Source organism: Phalaenopsis equestris, unplaced genomic scaffold (assembly GCF_001263595.1).
Source record: "Phalaenopsis equestris unplaced genomic scaffold, ASM126359v1 Scaffold000024, whole genome shotgun sequence".
Lineage (NCBI taxonomy): Eukaryota > Viridiplantae > Streptophyta > Magnoliopsida > Asparagales > Orchidaceae > Phalaenopsis > Phalaenopsis equestris.
Window position 1 is genome coordinate 471,705 of NW_018164466.1, and position 25,544 is coordinate 497,248.

General features: G+C 34.9%; 1 protein-coding gene across 1 annotated transcript in view; it reads right to left on the reverse strand.

Annotated features, from left to right (window-relative positions):
• Positions 1–10,878: 10,878 nt before the first annotated feature.
• Positions 10,879–25,544, reverse strand: part of LOC110018507 (xanthine dehydrogenase-like) — a 56,336-nt gene continuing 41,670 nt past the window's right edge. The window contains exons 10-14 of the mRNA XM_020715843.1: positions 17,906–18,067; positions 17,622–17,756; positions 13,557–13,793; positions 11,650–11,823; positions 10,879–11,534 (exon numbers count right to left, since the gene is read on the reverse strand). Coding sequence (XP_020571502.1) covers positions 11,292–11,534; positions 11,650–11,823; positions 13,557–13,793; positions 17,622–17,756; positions 17,906–18,067 — 951 coding nt within the window. The 3' untranslated portion in view covers positions 10,879–11,291. The remainder of the gene's footprint in view (positions 11,535–11,649; positions 11,824–13,556; positions 13,794–17,621; positions 17,757–17,905; positions 18,068–25,544) is intronic.

The following is a 25,544-nucleotide window of genomic DNA, read 5'->3' on the forward strand; positions in this document are numbered from 1 at the left end:
TATATATATATATATATGAGACATGAAAAAGGTCTACTGATATTACAGAAGACTATTCTGCTCATTTTTAAATTTTTTGGTTTTTACTTGTGAAATCCAGGAATGTCTTCCTATATAGTTCATTTTATTTGCATTTTTTCTCAGGAAGATTTACATACATAACCTTACATGTACGTTACCTAGCTTGCATTTGCATGAATATATATATATATATATATATATTAAAATATAAAAGCAATTGTTATAATAATATAAAATTAGTTCCAAGGAAAGCATTCAAGTCTCATTGAATGTGCATTGGATTCAGCTAAAGTTGAAGGGTGAATAAATATGGCACAAACAAATATGTCTTTGTTTAAATTTATTTATTTTCATAATATTTTGAGATATTGAGTGAATTGAATTATAATTATTAAAAAATGCTTAGTTAATGAAAATATTAAATTGATATTTTTTTAAAAAAAATATTTTATCATATTATAATTATGAAAATATAAATTATAGCAATTATCTTATATCTACTGATTAGAAATAATTGATATCAATTTTTTTTTTAATTTCATATTTACTTTATATATTTAATATTTACTTAGAGAAAATTTGTTCAAAACTTATCGTTTATAACAACCTTCCCTACAAAAACTTAACAATTCATAACAATATACTGGCAAAAAGATGGCTTCACAAAATGAATGCAGAACCATCTGAAGCAAGACAATCACACATGGATGACCAACAGACTGAGACCAACATATCAAAGGCTAATCAACAAACCAGAGACAGACTGATCAAAGGCTAGCAGACCAACTGCGGCCTGCCGACCAGAGACTGACCGATCAAAGACTAACCTACCGACAAGTGTCTAAATGGCTAAAGACCAGCTGACCTAATTTAAGATAAGTCTATCAAAGAATAAATGACCAAAAGTTAACTAATTTAGCGGTTAGATATGTAAAAACATAGAAATTAGACAGTATGGAGGTAAATACCCAAAAAAATATATTATATCTCTACATAAGAAATAACAATAATTATAATAAAATGATAGGTCTCAAATCTCAATCCATCCCAACAAAACCAAATGAAACAAGTCGTTGAAGGCATTTCTACAATGTTTTCTAATGAATTTTATATTGCACCTAACAGCAAAGCACATGAGCTAAACTTGTACAGTTCAATTAGCCCAAAAAGGAAAGCAAATACATAATAAATAGAAGATACGAACAAGGACAATCTACTTGCAGGGCTACGCAAGTTTATATTTTATGTTTTATATTATGTAATATTATTGTCATCATACAAATTTTTATTTGATATTTGGCACATTGTGCTTCTTAAGGTAACTCAAAGGAATTAAATTGATTATTTATTGATTATAACTTAAGAAGTTAGGAAAGTTTACAGGCAAATCACACAATTTGTATGTATTTATATGTCTAATACCGAAACTTTGATATTTACGCTTATATCACCCTTGTGCCAGAAACGTATGCATGAAAATGTGTATTTCACGTATAAAAATGGTGATGGTGTTATGTTTTCTGTCATGTAAAAAAATTGACTGATATGCATGTAAATATGAATGTTTATATGTTGTATTGGTAAATACATGTTAATTATGTGGCAAGTATTTAAATGCTCCTAAAATTTATTTTAGGAGTTTGACGAATAAACATTTTGTTTGTCACTTGCATTTAGAAGGGTCTATCATAATCATTTTGGGCGTTATTTTGTACTCGTTCATTCTATCTCATTCCATTAATGTGTGACGATTACCTAACCTCGATTGTCATATACCATTTGTTAGTCATCCAATTCATTCATCCATATGTTAGCCTTAGTCATCAACTAAAAGTCATTCAATCTCATTTTTGTAAGCTTAATTATCTATTGCCTTTCCTTAACTTATAATTAATTAACTCTTATTATCTTTGCAAAACAGATTATCTTGATTGCCGTTCATCTCCATTCATGCATAATAAGATCTTAAGAACTTTGAATTGCTTCTTCACTTCCTCTAAAAAAAAAATGTTTAGACTATTTTTGATGGCATATGTGACTTTCTTTATCACCTTATCCTCACATTCAAATGGTGCTTATTCATCTGTTAGAGTGGGTGGAGTGGTCTAACCATCTTCGATGTCTTCACTAATGTTTTTAATGCCACTTCATTGATATCTACAGGTCATTCCCCCTCCAGCTCTAAGAAGACAAATAAAATCAACTTCAATGGCCTCCATGATTTTTCTATGTCGCTACATCACTATATTTAAGTTGTGTCAACTCCACCTTCAAAAGGATATCTTGAGCATTCGCTGTGATCTCAATGTCCTTTATTATTGATTTATTGATCTTCTCTAATTATATTGTATTTGTTTCCTAATAGAAGACTATATCAATACCCAATCTCATTGTATTATTCGTTAAAGGTGTATCTACAGGATGAGAGAACAACAACAATTAAAATTATTCTCTCTTGTCATGATCCTCTATTGAAGTTGGATATCGAGATTTATCTTTAGTGGAAACTAATATTATCTGGTTAAAAAGGCTTCTAAATGATTTTAAAATAACTCTTCAAGAACCTACTATAATTCACTATGACAATATATTCATCATGGCAAAAGTACGTAATCTGGTCCTCGCTAGGACCAAACATATAGAAATAGAATATAATTTCATAAAGGAACATATCAAATCTAAAAAATATCCACCAACAAAAGATGAAGCCGTCGATACATTCACCAAACCACTTCCAACTTCTCAGTTTCAAAAGCTTAGACAAGCTAACAATTTCCATAAGTGATGTTAGTTTTGGTGGGAGAGGGGACATTGGTGTACCTCTAGGATAACATAACATCAATATATCAAAACTATTCTCTAGGCCACATGATCTTAACATCTTCTCATTCCATGTTCAAGATTTCAAATAGTTCCAACAATGCTTGTAAATAGTACATGATATTCTCTTTATTGACTGAAATTATCTAATATTTTTTTTTTTTCATTTCTTTGTTACTCATTTTTTCTAAAATTATCTAATAATTTTTTTTTTTTGTTTTTTTTTTTCATTTCTTTGTTACTCATTTTTTCTTCTTAAATTAGTTCATAGGCTTGCTCATCCAAGCTTCTCAAATTTCATTACCATCAATGAGAATACTAGCAAATGTTGCAATATTACTTGTATTATACTAATATATTCTTCAAATTTATTGAAATAAAACTCATTCTAGATCACACATACTACTATTAAAAGTTACTTTGATTATACAATGTCCCATAATTGTTTCATCTTTTCTTTCTTTATGAAAATTATGTCCCATATTTATTTTATTTTTTTCTCTAAATATATATGATAAGTCAATTTAGTTAAAATAATAAAATTATCTAATTTCACCCACATTATCTCTACCATGCAATAAGTGTTAATATCAAAGCAAATTATTAGGTAATAAGATGCATTTACTTAAATTCCACCCAATTCTTATATTATTACATGCATATCTAACACGTAAACTCTAAACTTTCATATTAATCACCTACATGCCACTCAAATCTTTGACATTACATAAAGAAATATTGCTATTTCTATTTTTTTAAGAATGAAATACTCTTAATCATGCATAGGGTAAACTTTCATATTAATCATCTACATGCCACTCAAATATTTGACATTTTGACATTACATAAAGAAATATCGCTATTTCTAATTTTTTAAGAATGAAATACTCTTAATCATGCATAGGGTTCAACACTATATTGTTATAAATATAAATATCAAACTTTTGACTTTTGTATTTACATGCATAATACTCATTTTTGTAATATTAAATACAAAAATATCTTCTTTATTGATTTTTTTAGAAAAATGAACTACACTCTTTTATGTATAGACTTCTCACACCAAAATGTTACAAACATAAATGTCAAACTTCAGGGGTTAGATATGTAAATACTTAAGAAATGTGTTGTATGTATATTTCCCCCCTTTTAATTATTATTTGGAACATGATTTGACTATATTAATTACATATTAATTGAACAACATATTAATTAATAGGAATGAGAATCATAAAATTCTCAACTAAAATATTTATACTTTTGGAGATTTGAAGCTTTCTTCTTTTAGTTCAAATAAATGGCAGGTGAGTTTGTTCAAATTTATGGTAATGAGAATAAATGATGATGGAATGATAAAGTTAATTAAGGATAAAGAAGATTTACATGCATGTCACTTCATTTTTGTGTTTTTACATATATCTAACACTTTGGACATTCGAGCGAAGTAAATCGTAATCACGTACATTGCATATGCACGACCTCACGTAATTTTTGCTCCTTAGTTAAAGCCTAAACTCTGAACCAAGAACTATGATGGCTTGCATACTTATCTAATACTTAAAACTCAATTTTTAAATGCATGCTACCTTACCTACACATAAAAAGGTGTATTTCACTTTTTGAAAGTTAAAATGATGGTATTTTTATTTGATGTATAAGTCTTAGTTGGTATAAATGTAAGAAATGGATTTTTTAAAGTGTTTGAAGTGTAAATATATAGAAATTGGGTTGTATGTATGAAAATGCTCCAAGTAATAATAGCATGGTTGAATTACACCATTCAACTCTAAACTTGTATCTTAAAGCCAATTAATTATTAAGATATGATATGTTGATAATGTCCTTGAATAAATATTTAAATTGGATATGATCTTGAGTAGCACTCTTGTTGGTATATAAAATTAGAAATAATTTTTTAAAAAATTATCCAATATGAAGGTTTTAGCAATAAGTTATGATGATAATGTCAAAAAAAAAAAAAATCATAGTAAATTTTAATTATATATTTGTCCAAAAGTAGTAACTTGTAATTATTAAAGATCTATCCATATTGAAATCATTGAGAAGAGAAATGTTCATGAGTTAAACAAGTTAATTTTTTATAAACATATATGATTAAAATTATATAATCAAATTTGGTATTAGAAAAAGATTTTTCTTAAATAAGAAAATATTTTTATTTAAAATTAAGACCGCTTTAGAGATGTTTAACTTAACTTCTATTAATAGTTCATTATTTATATTTTATTTAATTTGAATATAAAACCTCACGTTAAAAGAATATAATATTTTTTTGTTGTTTGATATTTAACACTCGAAATTGCTCTTTATTATATATTTAATCAAATTTGGAGACATTTTCAAAAATTCAAAGTTAATTTAGAAAATAAAATTTTAATTATCATAAATATAGAGTCAAAATAAAATAGTTTATGCCAACTAATGTTATGAATGACCTAAAAATAAAATAAAACTTCAAATTGATCATTACATGACCTTAATTTCATTTTCTAGAGACAATGTCACATTGACTATTTTTGGGAGGTGGTTTTTTGAGTGATAGAATGCTGACACTACCACTTAAGTGTTGTAGTTCCATCCCCTTATAGTAAAATTAATTATTGTTTATGCAATAAAAATATGAAATCATAATGTATTTTTGTTACTTTTTAATTTTTTTTATATTTATTGAAGATTTTTTTTATTTTAATTAATTAGAGCCTATAAATATCATCCTTAATCCCTCATTTAATATAACCAACAGTTCCATGCTCATGTTGGGTGTTTAAAAGTGCAATTCACTTGAAGGTAGAGTTGAAATCTTTCATTTCCCACATTCCTAGCTCGCTTGCGAATACTAAAGAAGTGATAAAACCAAAAGAGTAAATTTTGAAATTTTTAAAGTTGTCTTCATTGCTCCTTATGACTATATGGAAAGTGAAGGTACATTTAAAGGTAAATACTTTTTCTCTAACCCATTTTAACTCTAATTTGTACTTAAAAGGTGACAATATGTCAAAAGTAAGACTTTATCTTAACCAACATTACTTCTCAAGAGCTTTGAAGAGGTGTAGGTATGCTCAAAAGAAACAAGTTGAATTTTTAGCCCATAGCTCCATATTCTTCATAAGGAACTTACACATGATTGTGCTCTTAAAGTATAGTTTGTTAAGCCCCTTGCCTCTCTAATTCTTATGAGAACTTTGAAGGTGATGGTGTGCCCCAAAGCAACAATTTAAGCAACAATGATTAAATTATCTCTTGTGAGTGTTGAGTATGTACATTTGTAGCTTTCAGACTCTATTATCATAGACTTTTAATCTAATTTTCTAAATAAATTTTAACTAAGAAATGTTATTATTAAGAAGAAAGTTACTCTTGATGAAGTTGGTGCCTTAAAAGGTTAGTTCACGCACTCCTCAAAATACGGATTCAATCCAACCACTCATTTAGAACCTTCAATGGAGTTTGATATTGCTAATATGCTTGGCAAAGTTGGGTAGCCTTCATATAACTAGGGATGCTAAGTAGTATTTGTCAAAGTTGTGAAAATCCGACCTGCCCGTGAACTGGAAAGAAGAGAGATTCAAGGTTCAATGGTTCATTCAGAATTAAATCGGGAGTTTAACCGAATGCTCTAATAAATATTTAAATTACTTTAATATAATTTAAATGATACAATTATATAAATATGTGACAAAAATAAATAAAATTTGAACACAAGCAACATCTTTAATAACTATAAATTTAAAATTTGATTTAAAACTCATCAAGATATAATTGTATATGTATTTTAAATATAAATTAATAAACAAACAAAATTATATATATATATATGTATATATATAAAATAAAAAAAATTATATTAGGAATATTAATTTTATTATTAAAATAATTTATAATAATTAATCAGAATAAAAATTTTATAACATAAAAAAATATTATGCCAGAGCTTAGCCTAATTCTTAGTTTTTGAAGCCCAATTCACATTTCAGCAGTCATAAACTTCTAGTCTCATAACATAACATAAAAGAAGCTTTGCATTTCATTATGTATATAGAAAAAATATTTATCAAACTTGAACTCATAAATCAATTAATTTTATTAAACTCAAATCAATTATCAGATTTAAGGCTTTTAAATTTATAATCATATTTTTTGACATAATATAATTTATAGGATTAAATCCTCTAGGAGGCATTTTAATCATTCAATTGAAAATCAAAGATATTTTAATTGGTAATTTGGATCTATTGATTCTGTATAAATCGGGATCAATCCATCGGCTCGACCTACACTTAACATTGAATTCATAGTTTTGATGTGAAAATAGTTCTTAAGCCTCCCGAACCAGCCATATGCCCGATTCACGATCGAATCGGTTGAACCTACCAATCCAATTCAGTTTTTAAAGCCTTAGTGTTTGTGTACCTAGTAGAGCTAGCATGATTCCTACATTATGTTTTGGATAGACTTTATAAACCTAATTGAGTTGTCCATCCTCCATATGTTCTATGCAATTGAATAGCTTTCATCTACAAATAAATTTGAATAATCTCCAAATATCTAAGGGTGTTGGGCAATTTTAATAAAACAATTAGATAGTTTATATATCTATATATATGTGTTCCCCGGCTCTATGGTTGACATCTGCAAAGTCAATTCTAAGTCCTTGAGGTCGGCAGTTTGAACCCGCCTATGTGCGAATAAGTTGAGTGTAACATATATCATTCACATTGTCCAATTGGCCTCCATTGATAAGATGGTGGAACAACTTCCTGTGGCAATAACAAATTGGAGAAATCGTCCCGATGAAAAATCAAAGAATACTCGTAAAGATGTTTCTTAAAGTTGTGTACTCAAATCATGATGATTGTTAGTAGCAACTTCGCTGTGACGTTTAGATGATTACTCGCATCCTACATTTTAGACGACATTGTTGTTACTTATGTTGAATACAATCTTAAGCAAATTGCTAATGATATGTTGACTCTTTCTCTAATACTATGCTCAACTATGTTTTTGTTAATTGTTAAATTAAATTTACACTAAATATTTATTAATCTGTTATCTTTTAGAATATTCAATTAATATTGTTTAATCCTTAACAAAACCTTAGTAAACTTAGGGAAATTTACAAAAATATCATTCAATTCACAAGTATTTGCATACCTAAACTTTAATTTTTATATTTGTTCCATCCAAAACTTTTGCATCCAAAACTATTTTCATATTTTCATATTTTAGGTATAAAAATCAAAGTTTGAGTGTGAGATATGTAAATGTAGGGGTGTAAACGAGCCGAACACAAGCGAGCCCAAGTTTAGCTCGTGTTCTGCTCGTTTATATTTCGTGCTCAAAAAGTGTGTTCGTGTTTGACTCGTTTGCTTAGCGAGCCAAACACAAGTAGTTCATGAACAAAGAGTCGTTTTGACAACCCTATTCACGTAGTCATAAGATGTTAAGAATTGAGGCAAGATTTAAAAATTATTATTTATATTAAAACATTATTTGAATCAATTTTAATAATTTTTATTAGATTTTCTTAATTAATACTTTTAATTGATTATAATTTTTTATAGCCTTGTAGTCAGTTTAATTTTTTAAAAATACTATTCATCAATATGTAGATATATAATTGATGAGTAGTATTTTAAGTCTAAACGAGCCAAACACGAATGAACAAATCTTTGTTTGTGTTTGGCTCGTTAACTTAGCGAACGAGCTGAAAATGAACAGTTCGCGAACAACGAGCCGTTTTGACAGTCCCATGTAAATGCATAAACATTAGGTGCTATGTATGTAAATTCCACTTTTATCAAGGTGTTTTAAGATAATTGTGTTCCCATTCGATCGTTCTACAGGCCGTTTTGACAGCCATATGTAAATGGTGCTATGTATGTAAATTCCACTTTTATCAAGGTGTTTTAAGATAATTCTGTGCATTGTACCTGGACGCATTCCGTGCATACAAATGTATCTGCGACCCGAAAGAAAACGTGATCGTGGCTGCATGTTCGGTAGCATGTATTTCTCGGGATCATTATAAAAATGTAATTTTATGCATCGGATATTTTAAATATGAAAAAGATAAAATAAAAGCATATTTTTTAAGGGAAAATTACGAACATACCACACAACTCTTGTGGATTTATATATTTAGTATCTAAAGGAATTTGAGTGATATATATAAAAATATGATAGTTTTGGTGTTATATGTGTAAATATATAAGAATTGTATATTACGTATGAAAATAACCATTTTTTACTTTATTTTTTGGAATTATGAAATTTGAAGCTTAATTATATTTATAGTGTATACACTAGAACTATCGGCACGAATCTCAAAGAGAACGAACGACTGAAAATAAATTGCTTCCCTCAAAGGTAAACAGTTAACCGACAAGTCACTGCCAAACCAGTGAAGCTGCGTCTCTAACCCGAGACAAGTCAAAAGTCTGGAGATGGTCCCTCGCCTGATAATGCCAAGACCTGCCAAGGGCAAGGCGTAATTCATCATAGGAGCAAGTCTCATTGAAACCCCACACATGCAGCGACAAATTTCGCTTAAGAACTTGCAAATAAAGGTATTCAACCGAGGCGATGAGCCGACTAGATAGACAAGATGCAGACCCCATAAGACTTGAGCCAAAGTGACACGTGAGTCACTGTTCATCCAACAAAATAAATCGACTCATCAGTCGAGCAACCGACCGACCGAAAAGCAAGCAGAACCCCCATGATCACGATTAAAAGACCGACCCACTTTTGCCATGACAGACGAGATTGTCATTTGACTGAATGTCTCGGTCGACCTAAAACAAGGAACTATCATCACCCAGTTGAGTCACTCAATCGGTTGAATTCTACCAATGCGATCAACTAATTACTGTCATATCAAAATTTAAATTGTAATACAGATATGAAATTAAATTCATATAATTTATTAAAGCATTGATTCTTTTAAGAACGATTTTCATAAACGTTCCTTTCTTTCTATTATTATACAAAATATGCCCCTATAAAAAAGAGACAAAAAATATGAATAATGGAACTCTCCCCAATTCTCTCCACAATAACTCTTGGTTCACTTTATTTTTCCTTTCACTCAACTCTAACACTCGAGTCTTGAGGCATGCTCAAAAAATAATCCGAGTGTTTTTACTCACTACAATCATGATTCTTTCTACCCAAATTTCTACTCCTATACTAAATTTGGATCAAGTTTTATCAATCCAAGTATCAAAAGGAAAGAGAATTGGGACATGTATTGACATCATGAGCTAAAGAAATTATTTTATAAACCCTCATGCAAGTATTTGACAAAATCAAATTTAACAAGAATCTAACTATAGAGGTTGAGCAACGATTCACTTCGGAGCACACACTAGTAAAAGTGAGATAATCTTTGGGGGTAATGAGATTATCCAATATAAACTTTTCAAGCTGTTTTGGAGACATTTTCCTCATTCCATTAGCAAAGAAAATTTTAAAAAATTTACCCATAAAAGAATGTTTCAAAAACTCTACCTTGGCATCTTTAAAATCACATGTTTAGTTTCTTCGAAAGAAAAGACTTGTCCTTGAATCGCATACCATGATACCGGAGCTAATCAGAATTTGATAGGCAAACTCAACAACAACGCATTAAAATGACGACAACAAAAATAACATAGAAACACAGCAAAACACTAATACTCCACAAGGGTTGGATGGGGCAACTCGGGACAAAAGGAATGGGGATCGGTGGAGGTGGCAGGGGATGGGGGTAGAGGGCGAAGTTGCGGTGGTGGTTGGAAAGGGTAGACGGTGGCGGTGGAAGACGAAGATGGGTTCAAAGATGAGCGGCCCAGCAGACAGCTGGAGAGGAGGGGTGCAGCTCCTACCTAATAGATAGCCGCCCCGTCCAACCTCCTTGCCGGACCGGCACCCCACCTGTTGAACCGGCCAGTTAAACCTAAGCCACTCATCATACCAACTCATGAAATTTTGAAAATTATAAAAAAAAAGACAAATTGGAAAGATTTACATTGCCTTCAAGTGTCCATATAAATTTTGCTTGATAGCAATAAGCAGATAACCACAAGGGCCTTTACTAAGCACATTAAGTGTTAAAAGCTTCAGTTTTAACTTCAGTGGAAAGCTCCTCTTAACATAAACAAATCTCTTCATCAAGATTTTTAGGATGTTTACCATTGAAGATAACAAATAACATTGATTTGCACCATTTATAATCATAAATGGTATAATATTTACACATTAAACTGAATGCCATAGCAGCTGTGGCAAAAACTTATTATTAACAAACAATGCTTCCCCAAAGCAGCTTTGGCACAACCTTATTCTGTACTAAGTGCACTGGGAAACAGTTGAGAGACTTACAAAATCATAAGAGCTCTTCAGTATTGTTTTCTGGCTTTCTCTGGTGGTGTTCAGTAAATCAAATAGAATCAGATGCTTATTTTAGCACAAAAATCAGAGCCTGCAAACTCTCTGGTGAAGTCATCTATGCAAGACATCCTTATCCTCTCCGGTGTTGCGGGATTATCGAGCGGGAACCAATCGTGGCAACCTTCTTCCGCCCGTGCGGCGATGATCGCATCTTTGATAGCAAAGAGCACAACTGAGGCTAAAAAAAATGGTGGTTCGCCGACAGCCTTCGATGAGTGAATAGCCTTCGGATTTGCAACCCCCTGTGTGAGAAGAATAGTCGTTGTAAATGAGATGATTTCGAAATGTTTTGACTCGCGAACTTTTTGGAAAAGAATATTGGTGGTGGTGAATCGCGAAGGATAAGCTGAAACGAACCTTGAGGAGGGAGACATGGAAATTAAGAGGAATATCATTCAGAGATGGAATTTTGTAAGTCCCTGGTCCACAGGTGAAGAGGTTTCCAGTTCGAATCCACTTGTGATCTGAATCGCCCCATTTCAGCTCTTCCAAGGCAGCCCAACCCAAACCTTGAACAAAAGCTCCCTCAATCTGCAAAATAAAAGCATATTTCATGACTTTAGATATATCTACATTATTAAAGTTGAATTATCTTTTTAGAACACATATTACGCTAACAGAAAGTCGTTTTTATACAACAATATGCTGACTCGGAGACCCCAATGATTTAAGTTTTAAAGTTAGATTATTCAAGAAGAAACAAATCTAAACTGAAATATCAGAAATAATACTTAAAACTCAAATAGAAAAAGAGCACAACTTCCAAGTATTTGATTGCCGAGGCCTGTGAACTTTCATGCCAAATCAAGTTGTGGAGATGATTAACAATATTGCAGATTCAGAATAATGGATTGAAGAAGAAACTATTATTTGATGCATTAAAGAAATGCATTTAACGTGTATTAACAGGTTCTTAACTTCTGTACATAAACATTAAAGAACAATTAGATATTTTAACAACTAAAGAACAATAAAGAATCTGAATCAATGAAGCTTTCATAGATTTAACCAAAAACAACAGAAAGCAGAACCTAACAACAATCAGAGTGAAGAGACAAAATTTTACTAGAGCCAAGAATGTGTAAGATTGTATCATACAGATGGCAAATTATTAAGCAAACTTAGTGTCAAAGGCGGGAGAAAAATTGGCTGAATTTGAATAAGCTCGATCGTCTTTTCCCTTTGCTTTCATTCCATTAAATAACAATCTTACAGTCTATTTTAGGTACAAAATAAAGTGCATATAATCTATTTTAGGTAGCTTAGTAATACATGTTCCTAATCTAAATATTCAGCTAAAAGGGAAATATATCAGAATAAAGATATTGGAAATAATTATAGAAAACTCTTAATTTAGCTGCATGATTTCCATTCTTCCAGATTGACACTTAGTTGGTAAGGATATTATGGCAATGATGGAACCAAAAATTGAAAAAATTATTGCATACGGCGACTGTTTGCAGAGTTGCATATGGTCGCCTAATTAAAATCACCGTCACCCCAAAAAAGTGTCTGACAGTGGGCCCAATTTTAAACTTTTAAAAATTTTTAAAATTGATGTTAATTATGTGGCGTGAAATAAATGGAGGTCGTACCTACGGCCTCCGTACGTAATAAGCGCTCTAAAACTTGAGGACGTAGAAAAATTAAAAATCAAGATAGATTAGTCTAAGACTTTCATCTCCTTAATTTTTTTTAAAACTATTATAAGTATTGAATCAAAAAATATATTTTATATTAAATTATTATTAAATATTGAAGTTTATAGAGCAATTTTTTTAGTATATTTATGAGATTAAAGAGTTTAATGAGAATTTAAGGGGAACGAATGTCTCCCCATACCACACTCTGGCTGCACCACTGGAAATTGGAAGCACGTGTCAAGATGATGATGGGTCAAAGTGTGCCATAGCACCCAACACTCCAATACAATAAGACAATAAAAAATAACAAAATTCGAAAAGAGGTTTAAATACTTCAAATCTTCAAGAACTTTAACAAGAAAAATTCACCCCAACTCAATATTCAAGAACTTTGACAAGAAAAATTCATCCAAACTCAATATCTAAAGCTTCTATTAGAAGTTAGTAAAGCTGATCTCTGCAATTTCCAACCAAGAAGAAAAGTATGAAGAAAACTATCCTAAAAATAATTCAAAAACTTATCTCCTAACATAAAACCTAACAAAATACTTCAGATTATGAAATTTAACTTAATATAGCTCAAATCCAGTAAGAAGTAAAAAGGAAGAGAGTCTACAATACCTGTCCTATGTCAATAGCTGGATTAAGAGAGTGTCCAAGATCCATAACAATGTTGGCTGTCTTCGTATAGAAATCTCCGGTCAATGTGTCTATCTCAACTTCAGCAAAAGCTGCTCCATAAGTATGGTAGGAAAATGGAATCCCTTTGCCAACTTTCCAGTCAAAGCCGATATCCGGGGTGATGTAAAAACCATGTGCAGAGAGGTCCACACGTTCCAAATGGCACGCCAATGCTAACTATTAACCGAGAAAAGGCAATTTTTAGTAAAACTGTTAACTAATATCTATGTAGAGTTGACGGTTAGTTTTTATTAAGGGCTCATTTGTTTGCTTCCAAATAGAAAAAAAACATGTTGTATAAAGCAGTGTTTTTATTTTCATTTGTTTAAAGCGTGAAAATAAAATCATCACTTTCAAGAGATTCTGAAGAAGGTTTGTGGAGCTTGAAAGCAATGCTAATAAACTTGAATGTTCTTCAGAACATGATAATATAAAAAGGCCTAGTAGATAACCATGTAAGAAGCTTCAAGGCTTGCTTTGGGATTTTTACAAACTGAGGATTATATATGCGTTCATGGTTCTTTTTATTTTTTATAAATTCATGTTAAATATTGACATAATGTGAACCCATAATTATATGAATAAAATTTGGGGCAATTACAAACATAGCAGATTAAGTTAGAGAATAAAGAGAAAGAATAATTCAAGTTAGTTAATATGAATGACATATACGTAATAACAAATATGAAAAAGTACAAAACTAGAGGATGCGGCCTTTAAAGATTAATCAACTGATAAAGTCTTCTTAGGTAAGATGGATAATCTCATTTCTAGATTAAATTTCCTTTCTTCTAAACTTGATGGATACATTGTATATGTTTATATATAAACATAAGACAAATATTATTGCTACAAGATTGCATCTCAATTAATTTACGATGATTTATCTCTCTCACGGAAAACGATCATTCATATTGCTCTGAATGAAGTGTATGTATCCAAATCATATTGAAAGATGGAGTCACATTTTTATAGCACTAGCTAAAGATGCTAATGTACCCAAGCATTAATGATTTTTAACCTTTACACCTTAGATTATAGTCGATGTATGAGTTGTGCCTCGTTGTGCAGACAATGAATGTTTTGGCTAAGTGTGAGTTAGGTGTCCTTTCACCTCAAATGATAGTAGATTTATAAGCTATGTTGTGTCTTTTCACCTCAAATGAAAGTAGCCTTTGCGTGGAACATGGCCCCAACTCGAAGTAAACTTGATCCCGGGTCCATAAAATGTGTTTTTCTCAGATACTTTGCCACTAAAAAGGGGTTTCGATGTCTTGACCCTATCACAAATAAGGCCCTTTTTAAAAAAGTTCCTTACTTTCCTAGCTCGGTCTCCAGTGAGGCCGAGCTAGAGTTCTTGGACAATATTCCTTACACTACTCCTATAGATGTTCCCCCCATGCCACCTACTATAAAGAAACCCTCTGTTCCTTTAGTTCCAACCACTTCTCCTACCACCAAGGAACCCTCAGTCCCTTTGGTTTCATCAGCACATCCTCCCACTCTCCATGTCTACAGTCGACACCCTCATACTGATGCACCTACTATGGAGGTCTCTAACCTCTTACTAGACCCTGAATCCCTTCCGAACGACATCCCCAACATTGCTCCTACTCCAAATGAAGTCCCATGACAAACTATGTCTCTTTTTGTAGATTACCACTAACCTACAAAGCATTTGCTACGACCCTAACCAATCATCAACTTCCATCTATTATTGAGACTACCTTAGCAGACCTAGCCTGAAGAGCTACCCACATAAAGGAGATGAATGTTCTTCAGTGAAACCATATTTAGGACATTATTGATCTTCCTTGGGGCAAGAAAGTTGTTGGATGCAAATTGATTTTTAGCATCAATTTTAAATCTAATGAATCCTTTGAACGCAATAAGGCGCAGTTGGTCCCCAAAGCGTACTCACAAGGAGTTGACTATGAGGAGACATTTGCTCCAGTTGTTAAATTAAACACTATTTGAACCATCTTATCCCTTGCAGTGAATCTAGATTGACCCTTATTCCAGCTAGATTTTAAGAATGTGTTCCTGCATGGCGATCTTACAAAGGAGGTATAAATGGCTCTTCCTCCAGGCTTAAACTCCACTGCCTCCTAGGGGCAAGTAGGTAGACTGCAAAAATCCCTCTATGGATTGAAGCAATCACCATGAGCATGGTTCTGGAAATTCACAAGGTGATGGTAGGCCATAGATTCACTTAAGCTCAATCGAACCACACTCTCTTCTTCCAGCATTCCTCTAGCGGCCAGGTAGATATCCTTATTGTCTATGTTGACGATATTATTTCTACAGATAATGATCTACCAGCATTGGAGTCTCTGAAAGGCGTGTCTTGATGTTTTCTTAGAAATGAAGGACTTGGGAGCTCTCTGGTACTTCTTAGGCATGGAAGTTACTCGATCATCTCAGGGTAATTACCTGTCTTAGCGGAAATATGTGATTAATCTTTTGATAGATAACAATCTTCTCTTGTGCAAAGCAGTGGCTATCCCGATGGATCCCAATGAAAAATCCTTGATGTTCCCAATGCAGTTCCTGTAAACAAGCATGCATCACTACCAGCACCTTGTGAGAAAACTCATATATTTTGCTTATACATGCCCCAACATATGTCAGGCAGTTAGGATAGTCAATCAATTCATGCATGACCCTATGAGCACCACCTCCAAGTTGTCCATCGGATTCTGCACTAGTTGAAAGGGACACCGGGCTCAGGTTTATTTTTTTTTTCCGCCACACCTCTCATTCTATTTTAGTTTACACAGAGGCGGATTGGGCCGAGTTCGTCCATGATAGGTGATCTACATTGGGGTACTGCTCATTTGTGTGGGGAAACCTGATGACATGGAAAAGTAAGAAGCAGCCTTTAGATGCTCGGGGCCGTGTTAAAACCAAATTTCAATCCATGTCCCTGGGAATTTGTGAAGCTCTCTGTTTACGCATCATGCTTCACGAACTACGTATGACAGTCTTTGCTCCCTATAGTTTTGTGATAACAAGGCTGCCATAAGCATTACTCACAACCATGTCCAGCATGATCGCACCAAGCATAATAAGATTGACCATCACTTCATCAAGGAAAAGCACGAGTCCAGGAAATTTGGGTTTCGTTGTGTCATCAAGTGGTTAGCTGACAGATATTCCACAAAAAGTCTTCCTTGGTCATTGTTAGATGAGTTCAAATCCATGTTGAACATGACTAACATTTATGCTTAAACTTGAGGGGGAGTATTAGAATATTAATTAATACAGAATTATGTATTAACTACTTTTATTTTCTTTTATTTACTTTCCTTTATTCTTTTATTATGTTTTTATTTGTTTCCTTATTAGTATATCCTGAAATGGGTATTTATACCCCTCTCTGCATCAATAAGAAATATTTTGGGTTCTATTCTAAACAAATTGTTTGAAGATATACATAGACACCATCATAAATAAGAAATTTTGGTTTAATTGCATTTTTGTGATATTGAAAGTCATATGAAAATAAAAAATTTGGTTTCAGATTGTTATATTAGTTTAGAATGTATATTAAGCTCAAACTCCATCTGACTATCAATTCCCACTCAAACATGCCAAGCTTCCCGATCAAATCAAGACAGCTAAATCAATAAGAGTCATATATATGCATGTGTTATTCCCTAATAAACAATTTTACCTTTTTTTTTAGGAAAAAATATCATAGATCATTGCTGAATGTAGTTTGATGCAGCCAATTAAAAGAGTGTATATAACATAGATCACTTGGTTTCCATAGAAATTTCTGAGCATATTGTAACATCTACAGAGAATAGTTTGCAGATACTTGAATTTCCATGATCATTTGGCTCACCAAAAAATTCAAAGAAAAAGTAGTGAAGGAATGGTTTGAGGGAGAAGGGAGTTCAGGACAAGGCCAAGTGTAGTAGGGCAAAGGCAATGGTGACTTGTTCGCATTGGATTCATATGAAAAAAAGGAAAGAAAACCCTAAAAAGTAAATGCACCACCTGAGAGAAGGATGAATGCTGGTTTCTGTCTGCAATGGGCTTCATTCTTTCCTTAATTTGCTCGCACGCATCTAAAACTGCTGCACCATACATATCTGAACTCGCAGAAGCAGCAGTAGGTGACGAATTTGGTACCTGCGTCAATACGAAGTATACATGAAAAGAACATCAGATAAGTTATAATATTATCACAATTAAATTTTATAAAAAAAAAAGTAGTCAGCCTCCATCTGTCAAAGTTCAAAGTGATATGAGGCTGTTTGTTAAATATTTCATAAAACTACCTTGTCTGTGCTTGTCTCTGAAATAAAAACAGAACTAAGAGGAATATTGAAAGACGATGCAGCTATTTGCGCTATTTTTGTGTGTAGCCCTTGTCCCATTTCAACACCTCCGTGTGTCACCAAAACAGAGCCATCAGTATAAACATGAACAAGAGCACCAGCCTGTGCACAAATGGTAAATAAACATAATCATGACAAAAAAAGGCCAGTAAAACAGTAAAGTGATAATGCAATAAAGAAATCCAATACTAATACATGGCAAAGATTGACTCAAATTTTGTAAAAGCATTTAAGTAAAATTTAGAAAAATTTACATGCATACCACACAATTCTTATGTATTTACATATCTAACATCAAATTTTGATATTAACACTTATAACATATTAGTTCAAAAATTTATGCACGAAAAGGTGTATTTCGCTTTAAAAAAAATAGAGACGATGGGATTTTTTATGGGAAATTAAGTATTTTAGTGGTAAGCATGTAAATATGTATGTGTAGGTGTTATATATTTAAAACATAAGAATTGTGTGGAATGCATGTAATTCCCACTACAATTTAATGAATTTGTTTTATAACTTTCTGGGTTCATAAAAAACAATGTGATGTGGCCTATTAAGAACATCTAAGGGGTTCTAACGATCGGCTACAACTAGAACCTGCAGGCAGATATTGTTTAATAATTAAACCTTTGGAGTAGTGTATTTTAAGGAAATAATTTGTCCGAAAGAGCAAGTTATTTTTGTAGGAAGATCCCTTGGAATTTCTTAGGTGTCTATCAAAAGTACTTGGCTATTTAGGTGTTTATCAACAAATAATTAGAAAGCTTGCGTGACGCGGGAGCTTCCCGCATGGGACGCGCTATCCCGCATGCGCGTGATTCCATGATTTCAGCTACAGTACCGAACCACGTAGTGACTGCTTACAGGATTCGCGATTGCAAGAGGCAGACTGAACACGATCCCTATTTTATTTCCTTTATTTCTTTAGAAATTTACCTCCTTTCTTTCCTTTCTAGTTTTTTCCTATATATGTGTTGTATTAGAGTTTCGATTAACAATTTTTGTGTGTTTGTTGTCAGGACATCTGTCGACGTCTCTTTTACCCTTCTAGGGTTGTATCCAAGGGTTCGAGTGGCACTCGGGCTGTATGTCGCTCCTAAGGTGGTGATTATCTTCACTATCCTCTTTCACATCCTCCCAACATCACTCACTACCACCCCTTCCCTGCTACAGCCGCTTAGAACAGTTGTACTGGTTGTTTCTTCCTATAGTTTTCCATCTTCCAGCCGCTATCACCCGGTTTTCTTGCTTGTGCTGCATCCAGAACAGCAAGGCGTTGTTGTCCCTACTTTTTGCAACCTTACCAGGAACCGCTCCTTCCCTTCCAACGTGCTGCCGCCTCTAGAACATGCGCCCTACCTCTTCCCGCTTGCTGCTATCTTCCAGAATCTTTACTATCACCTTCTCCCTTGCTGCCAGCACCACAAACTGGAAACCCCCTGCTGGCTGCTGCACCTGACCGGTCGTGCTCTTGCAGCCGTCACTCCAGGCAGCCCTCCCACACCAACTTCCTCTGTTTGCTTGCAGAACGGTCCATGAGAAACCACTGCCTTTTGTTTACTGTTTGCCAACCAACTTATCCATGAACCCAACATCCTCCAAATCCTTGCCGAACACCACCACCGCCCCCTGGATCCAACTCTACTTGAGTTTGTGTGTTGTGTTGTTACTATTTTTTATTTCCTATTTTAGTTTGTTTGGTTGAAATCCCATATTTGAGGTTCGATAATAATATTCATTTTCTGATAATAATAGAAGATATTTTTTTGAGCAATTATTTCAATTAACTCCACTATCATTTGGTATCATAGCTAATCTAACCCTAATTCTATCCTATGGTCACCTACCCCCTACCTAACCCAAAATTTCTTCTTTCCCACCTAGCATCACACCCATACATCTTATTTTACTTACCCATATCCAAACCCAAATCATATCACCAAGAAGCCAAGCGTCAGACGCCGATCAAGAGTTTAACGTGAAAGAGATACAGCAGTAACTTTGTTGAGTATCACAACAACTTGATGAACTTGAGGAAATGCTCCATAGAGAAGTCACTGTCGACCGTGATAGCGAGATCCGAGGAGAGCAAGAGGAACATTTAAATCCCTTTCATAGGGATAATTTCAATAAAGAGGAGGATCAACCAAAAAAATTCAGGATTCAATATCACAGGAGACTGAGAGATGAATTACCTGTTGGAGGATACAACGACTTAAAAGTGAAAGTAGATATACCATATTTCGAGATAAGAATGAGTCTGAATGACCTCATTGAGTGGTTGTAAACCGCCAAGAGGATCTTTGAATAATTTGAGGTGTCGGCTGACAGAAAGTGAAGCTCGTTGCTATCAAGCTAAAATAAAATGTCTCTTTCTGGTGGGAGAATCTGAAGAGAGAGAGATGGAGAGAAGAACGGGGCAAGATCACTACCTGGGAAAAAATGAAGAGGTATTGCAGCACTGATACCTACCGATTCATTACATATAGGATGTTCATACCCTAGCTTCAAAAGTGGAGAGGCAACATCACCGAATCACCAGCACATTTTACAGACAGAGTTCAACATTAGAATCAAGCAGTTAAACTACACCCAAGAAAGCATCCAAGCTGACCCAGCCCGAAGAGAAACTAACTTGAAGAGAACAGGTGGAGCCATCTATTTTACTGCGCTGGGAGCTATTGAAGAAATGAGCAAATGACACAATAGACACTAAAGAGGAGTATCAACCTCTAACTGATGCGGGAGAGATGCATATAATTTAACTTGAGCCTTGAGAGACACTCCAACATGATTAAAAGTAGTTATTCTAAAAAAAAGTGAGTCCAAGAAGTCGATACCTAAAAAGGGACAAAACTGTTAACGAAATTTTCTGATATCCTAATCGAAGGTTCACTTATTGGGTGGTTATCACTGAAAATGACCCAACATGTCAAAAATGAGAAGCTTTTAAGCTACTTCTGGAAGGCTATATCGAGTTATTCGTATATTAAATTCAGTTCAACAGTGTACCCATCGGCAGATGGCCAAACATGAGAGGATAACTACAACATTGAAAATTATCTTAGGAGTTTGGTAAGAAAGAAAATTCTATAATGGGATCCAAATTTTACTAGATAAGAAGATGTTTCTCTTGAGTGGTTGCTAGTAAGAGTTGCCTAAGCTGTCATAGATTTCATCCCAGAGTTGATTCTTCCTCGCATACATGTTTATCAGATATGCAATAGAACACAAGAAGTAGGAGAAGCTATTTATAGATGGAATGGTCTGAGACTTGATTCGTGAGAATACTCGTCTAGCTACATACCAGCTCAGGTTATATCAAAAAAGAATGGCTACTTATTCAATCAAGATGTGCTTTGTAATAACAATGGCTACAGGATTGACCTATCAAGAAGTTATAGTAGTTTCACCACCATATTATGACAACACAAAAGCTCCACAGATGAGATAGAGCTCCCCCCATCTAGGGAGACTGCGCGACAGCTTTCCACACGGGACGCACTATCCTGCATGTGCATGATTTCACTATTTCAACTATAGTATCAGACCACAAAGCGGTTGCTTGCGAGATCCGCGATCACGAGAGGTGAATCGAACGTGATCCCTATTTTATTTTCCTTTTATTTACTTTCCTTTAATTCTTTAATAAATTCCATCATTTCTTTTCATTCATTTCTAGTCATAACTCCATTCGGGATTCCAGCTATCATGATAAAAACTTAGAAGGGAACCAGCTACTAGATGGTTCAATCAGTCTTTCGCCCCTATACCCGAGTAAGGCAAAAAATTTTTACGGCAGTATCATTGTGGGCCACTAGCAGAGTTTGCTTTGGCTTCGCCTTGCTCAGGCACAATTCACCATCTTTTAGGTCCCGACACGCATGCTCCCACTCGAACCATTCACAGAAGGTTCGGGTCAGTCACCAGAGCACACATAAAAGAGGATCCTGCCCATCAGCGTCTTAGTGCCCATTGCACTTCGACACCCATCAGCTCGCACGCATGTCAAGCTCCTTTGTCCATATTTTGAAGTGGGTTGAATGAGAAGCTCACGGGTCGTTGCGACGAGCACGCTAGAGCCTCGTGGGGCTCACCTGATCGGCACATTCTGTGTTGACCGCACCGACAGTGCTCGCCTTGGCTCTTGTTGCCTATGAGACTTACGACGATCAACGCCTCGAGCCGAGCAGCGAACAAACCACAGCCATTCCGCTTCGGGCATAAGCGCACAGCCAACCCCCATCTGCTTACCTCCTGACAATATTGAGCACTCGTTGACTCTTTTCAATGTCTTTCATCTTTCCCTTTGATACATGTTCGTTATCGGTCTCTTGCCCATATTTAACCTTGGACGGAATTTATCGCCCGATTAGGACTGCATTCTCAAACAACCCGACCCGTTGACAGTGCCTCGTGTTCCTATCTATTTGTTGTATTAGAGTTTGGATTAGCAGTTTTAGAGTGTTTGATGTCGAGACAGTCATCAACATCTCTTCTTCCCTCTTAGAGTTGTATCCAAGGGTTCGGATGATGCTCTAGCTATGTCTCATTCCCAATGTGATGACTATCTTCCATATCCCAATCCACATCCTACCCACATCGCTCACGGCCCCCCTTGCCTGATGTAGCAACCCAGAACATTTGTCCTTGTTGTTTCTTCTTGCAGTTTTCTATCTTCCAACCGTCGTCAGCCATTTTTCTGCTTGTTACCACCACATAGAACAACAAGGAGTTGTTGTCCCTGCCTTTTTCTACCTTCCCAACCACCGTTCCTCCCCTTCCAACGCGTTGATGCCTCCAAAACCTATGCCCTACTCCTTCCCACTTACTACCATCTTCCAGAATCTTCCTCGCTACCCTTCCCACTTGTTGTCATCTTCCATTACCTTCACTATCACCTTCTCCCTTGTTGTCAGCACCCTAAACTGGACGCGCCTTGTTGGCTGCTGCTCCAGACCATTTGTATTATCGTCGTCATCACTCTGGACAGCCCTCCCGCATCAACCCTCGTTATTTTCTCACTGCTCAGACCATCAGAATCCACTTCCTTTATGTATTTTACTCGCTAACCACCCCATACATTAACCCACCATCCTCCAAACCCTCGTTAACCACTATCATCACCCCAGGATCCAACTCTATTTGAGATTGTGTCTAGTGTTATTGTTATTTCTTATTTCTGTTTGTCTGATTGTAATCCCCTATTTGAAGTTCAAAATATTTATTCTTCTTTTGTTGTTTGGGTTGACGTCTGATATCATTATGGCTCGTGATTCATTAGATTTGCACAATCATATTTTGATCGTGTTCTAATTCATGTGCAAATAGTATTAGTTATCTTGAAAATCAAATTTCATACATGATAAAGTTTTTATGGATGTTGCATTTGTATATTTTAATGTGTGCGGGGTAGCAATCATGAAAATTATGTTCTAGTTTATGTTCAACTTGTATTTTTCTACATTCTACTTACAAGATGTTGCCTATAAGAGTGTTGACCTCGCTTTCGATCAATGTGTAGGTTTTCCCTCCTTAGTAGCCTAGGATCTAGCCATAGGACTTTCTGTCAACTACTCCTAGAAAACTAGTGAAGGAGCCCTCCCCGTTAGCAATTCTGAACTTTTCTTCGCTCGACTTGACGTTCCATATAGTAGCTTTGACCGCTATTGCTTAGCAGGTAAGGCTACTCTGAAGGAACTCAGGGAGTATTCCTATAGGTCTGTCGGCCTTAGGATTGACTGTACTCGTTGATTTGACGCCGCCGCGCTCTTCGCCGTCCTGTTTAATCGAGTTGGAGCCAAATTTTTGACGTGATTCGGATCGCGACGTGTTTTTGTCCCAATCGTCGATGGGGTTGCCTAAACGACATCGGATGACAACGTCCGGAACGTCGATTTTGCCTAAAGGGGACGTTTGTCTCACCTTGACGACACGTTTGGGAAAAAATACACATTTAAGTGTTAATTATAATAATAAACAATATTTTATTATTATTATTATTATTATTATTATTATTATTATTATTATTATTATAATTAATACCTTATATTAATCATAACCTAATTTCATTATCTTCCCCTCCCCTCTGCTAAGTCTTGACCTCGTGGACCTCTGCCCTAGCTTCGGCTCCCTCGGTTCCACCTGGCCCCCCCCTTTGTGCCCTCGACCCATCCCTTATCGTATCTCATCCTCTGCCTCTCGCACGCCCGTATGGGGACGTCTGCTCCTCTCGATCTTTCGATCCGTATGTGACCCTCTAATCATTCCCTTTCCTTCTGTCTGGTTTATATGATACTTTGTTTGGTGTGTTTCAAAAGAGCCAAAATTTTTCGAAGGGAAGGGAAAACTCTGCCTAATTTCTTTTCTCACTTTCTCCTTTAGTTCCTAGTGTTGGAGTTGACTTCCTCTGGCTGTTGAAGAGGAGTGTGGGTTGTGAAGTATTCTCTTTCTGAAATCCCTGTATTACATTCTGCTTTAAGGAGGTACCTTCCCCCCCCCTTTGCGCCTTGTTTTCTTTCGATTTTCTCTCTGCCGAGCCACTGAGAATGGCTCTGTTAAGTCTCGTTCGCGCCCTCGCCTCGCGCACGCAGGACGATCACGCGACCCATCCCTTATCGTATCTCATCCTCTGCCTCTCGCACGCCCGTATGGGGACGTCTGCTCCTCTCGATCTTTCGATCCGTATGTGACCCTCTAATCATTCCCTTTCCTTCTGTCTGGTTTATATGATACTTTGTTTGGTGTGTTTCAAAAGAGCCAAAATTTTTCGAAGGGAAGGGAAAACTCTGCCTAATTTCTTTTCTCACTTTCTCCTTTAGTTCCTAGTGTTGGAGTTGACTTCCTCTGGCTGTTGAAGAGGAGTGTGGGTTGTGAAGTATTCTCTTTCTGAAATCCCTGTATTACATTCTGCTTTAAGGAGGTACCTTCCCCCCCCCTTTGCGCCTTGTTTTCTTTCGATTTTCTCTCTGCCGAGCCACTGAGAATGGCTCTGTTGGATGGTACAGCATGCTAGTTTATTATTGCGCCTATACTTTGAGATATTTATTACTTGGGCATGTGAAAATAGAATGGCAGACATGTTTTAGGGGTGGACATGATTATTTGCTTAGGATAGTGAGAATGTGGCATGTTATTAGCTTCTATCTTTTCTTTTTTTACTTAAAGCAATTGGAAATGTGATGAATATGGGCTCTGACATAACATATGCTCCTCTGGAATACATGTTGGGATGCACTACGAGGCTTCTTTTTTTTGATTCACTCTTGCTTAGCATGAAGTATTGCAAAACTTGTTTTTCTTTTCATATATATGTAGAGTTCAGTTTTGATTCACTGTGGCTTTTCCTGGCCTAAAATGCATGTTATCAGAAATTTTTCTGTAATTTCGAAAGCCATGTAACTTGTTTTGATAGCTTGGTTTATCTCTTCGTGAAGCAACCTTTTGCTCGAATATATGTTGGAAACTGTTCCACGCTTGAAGTAATTGAGTTGGTGACCCGAATATGTTTTTCATGTCGCTGTTCTTTTTGAGACATATATTGGCTCCATATCTTGATGTTTCAAAAGCATGTGAG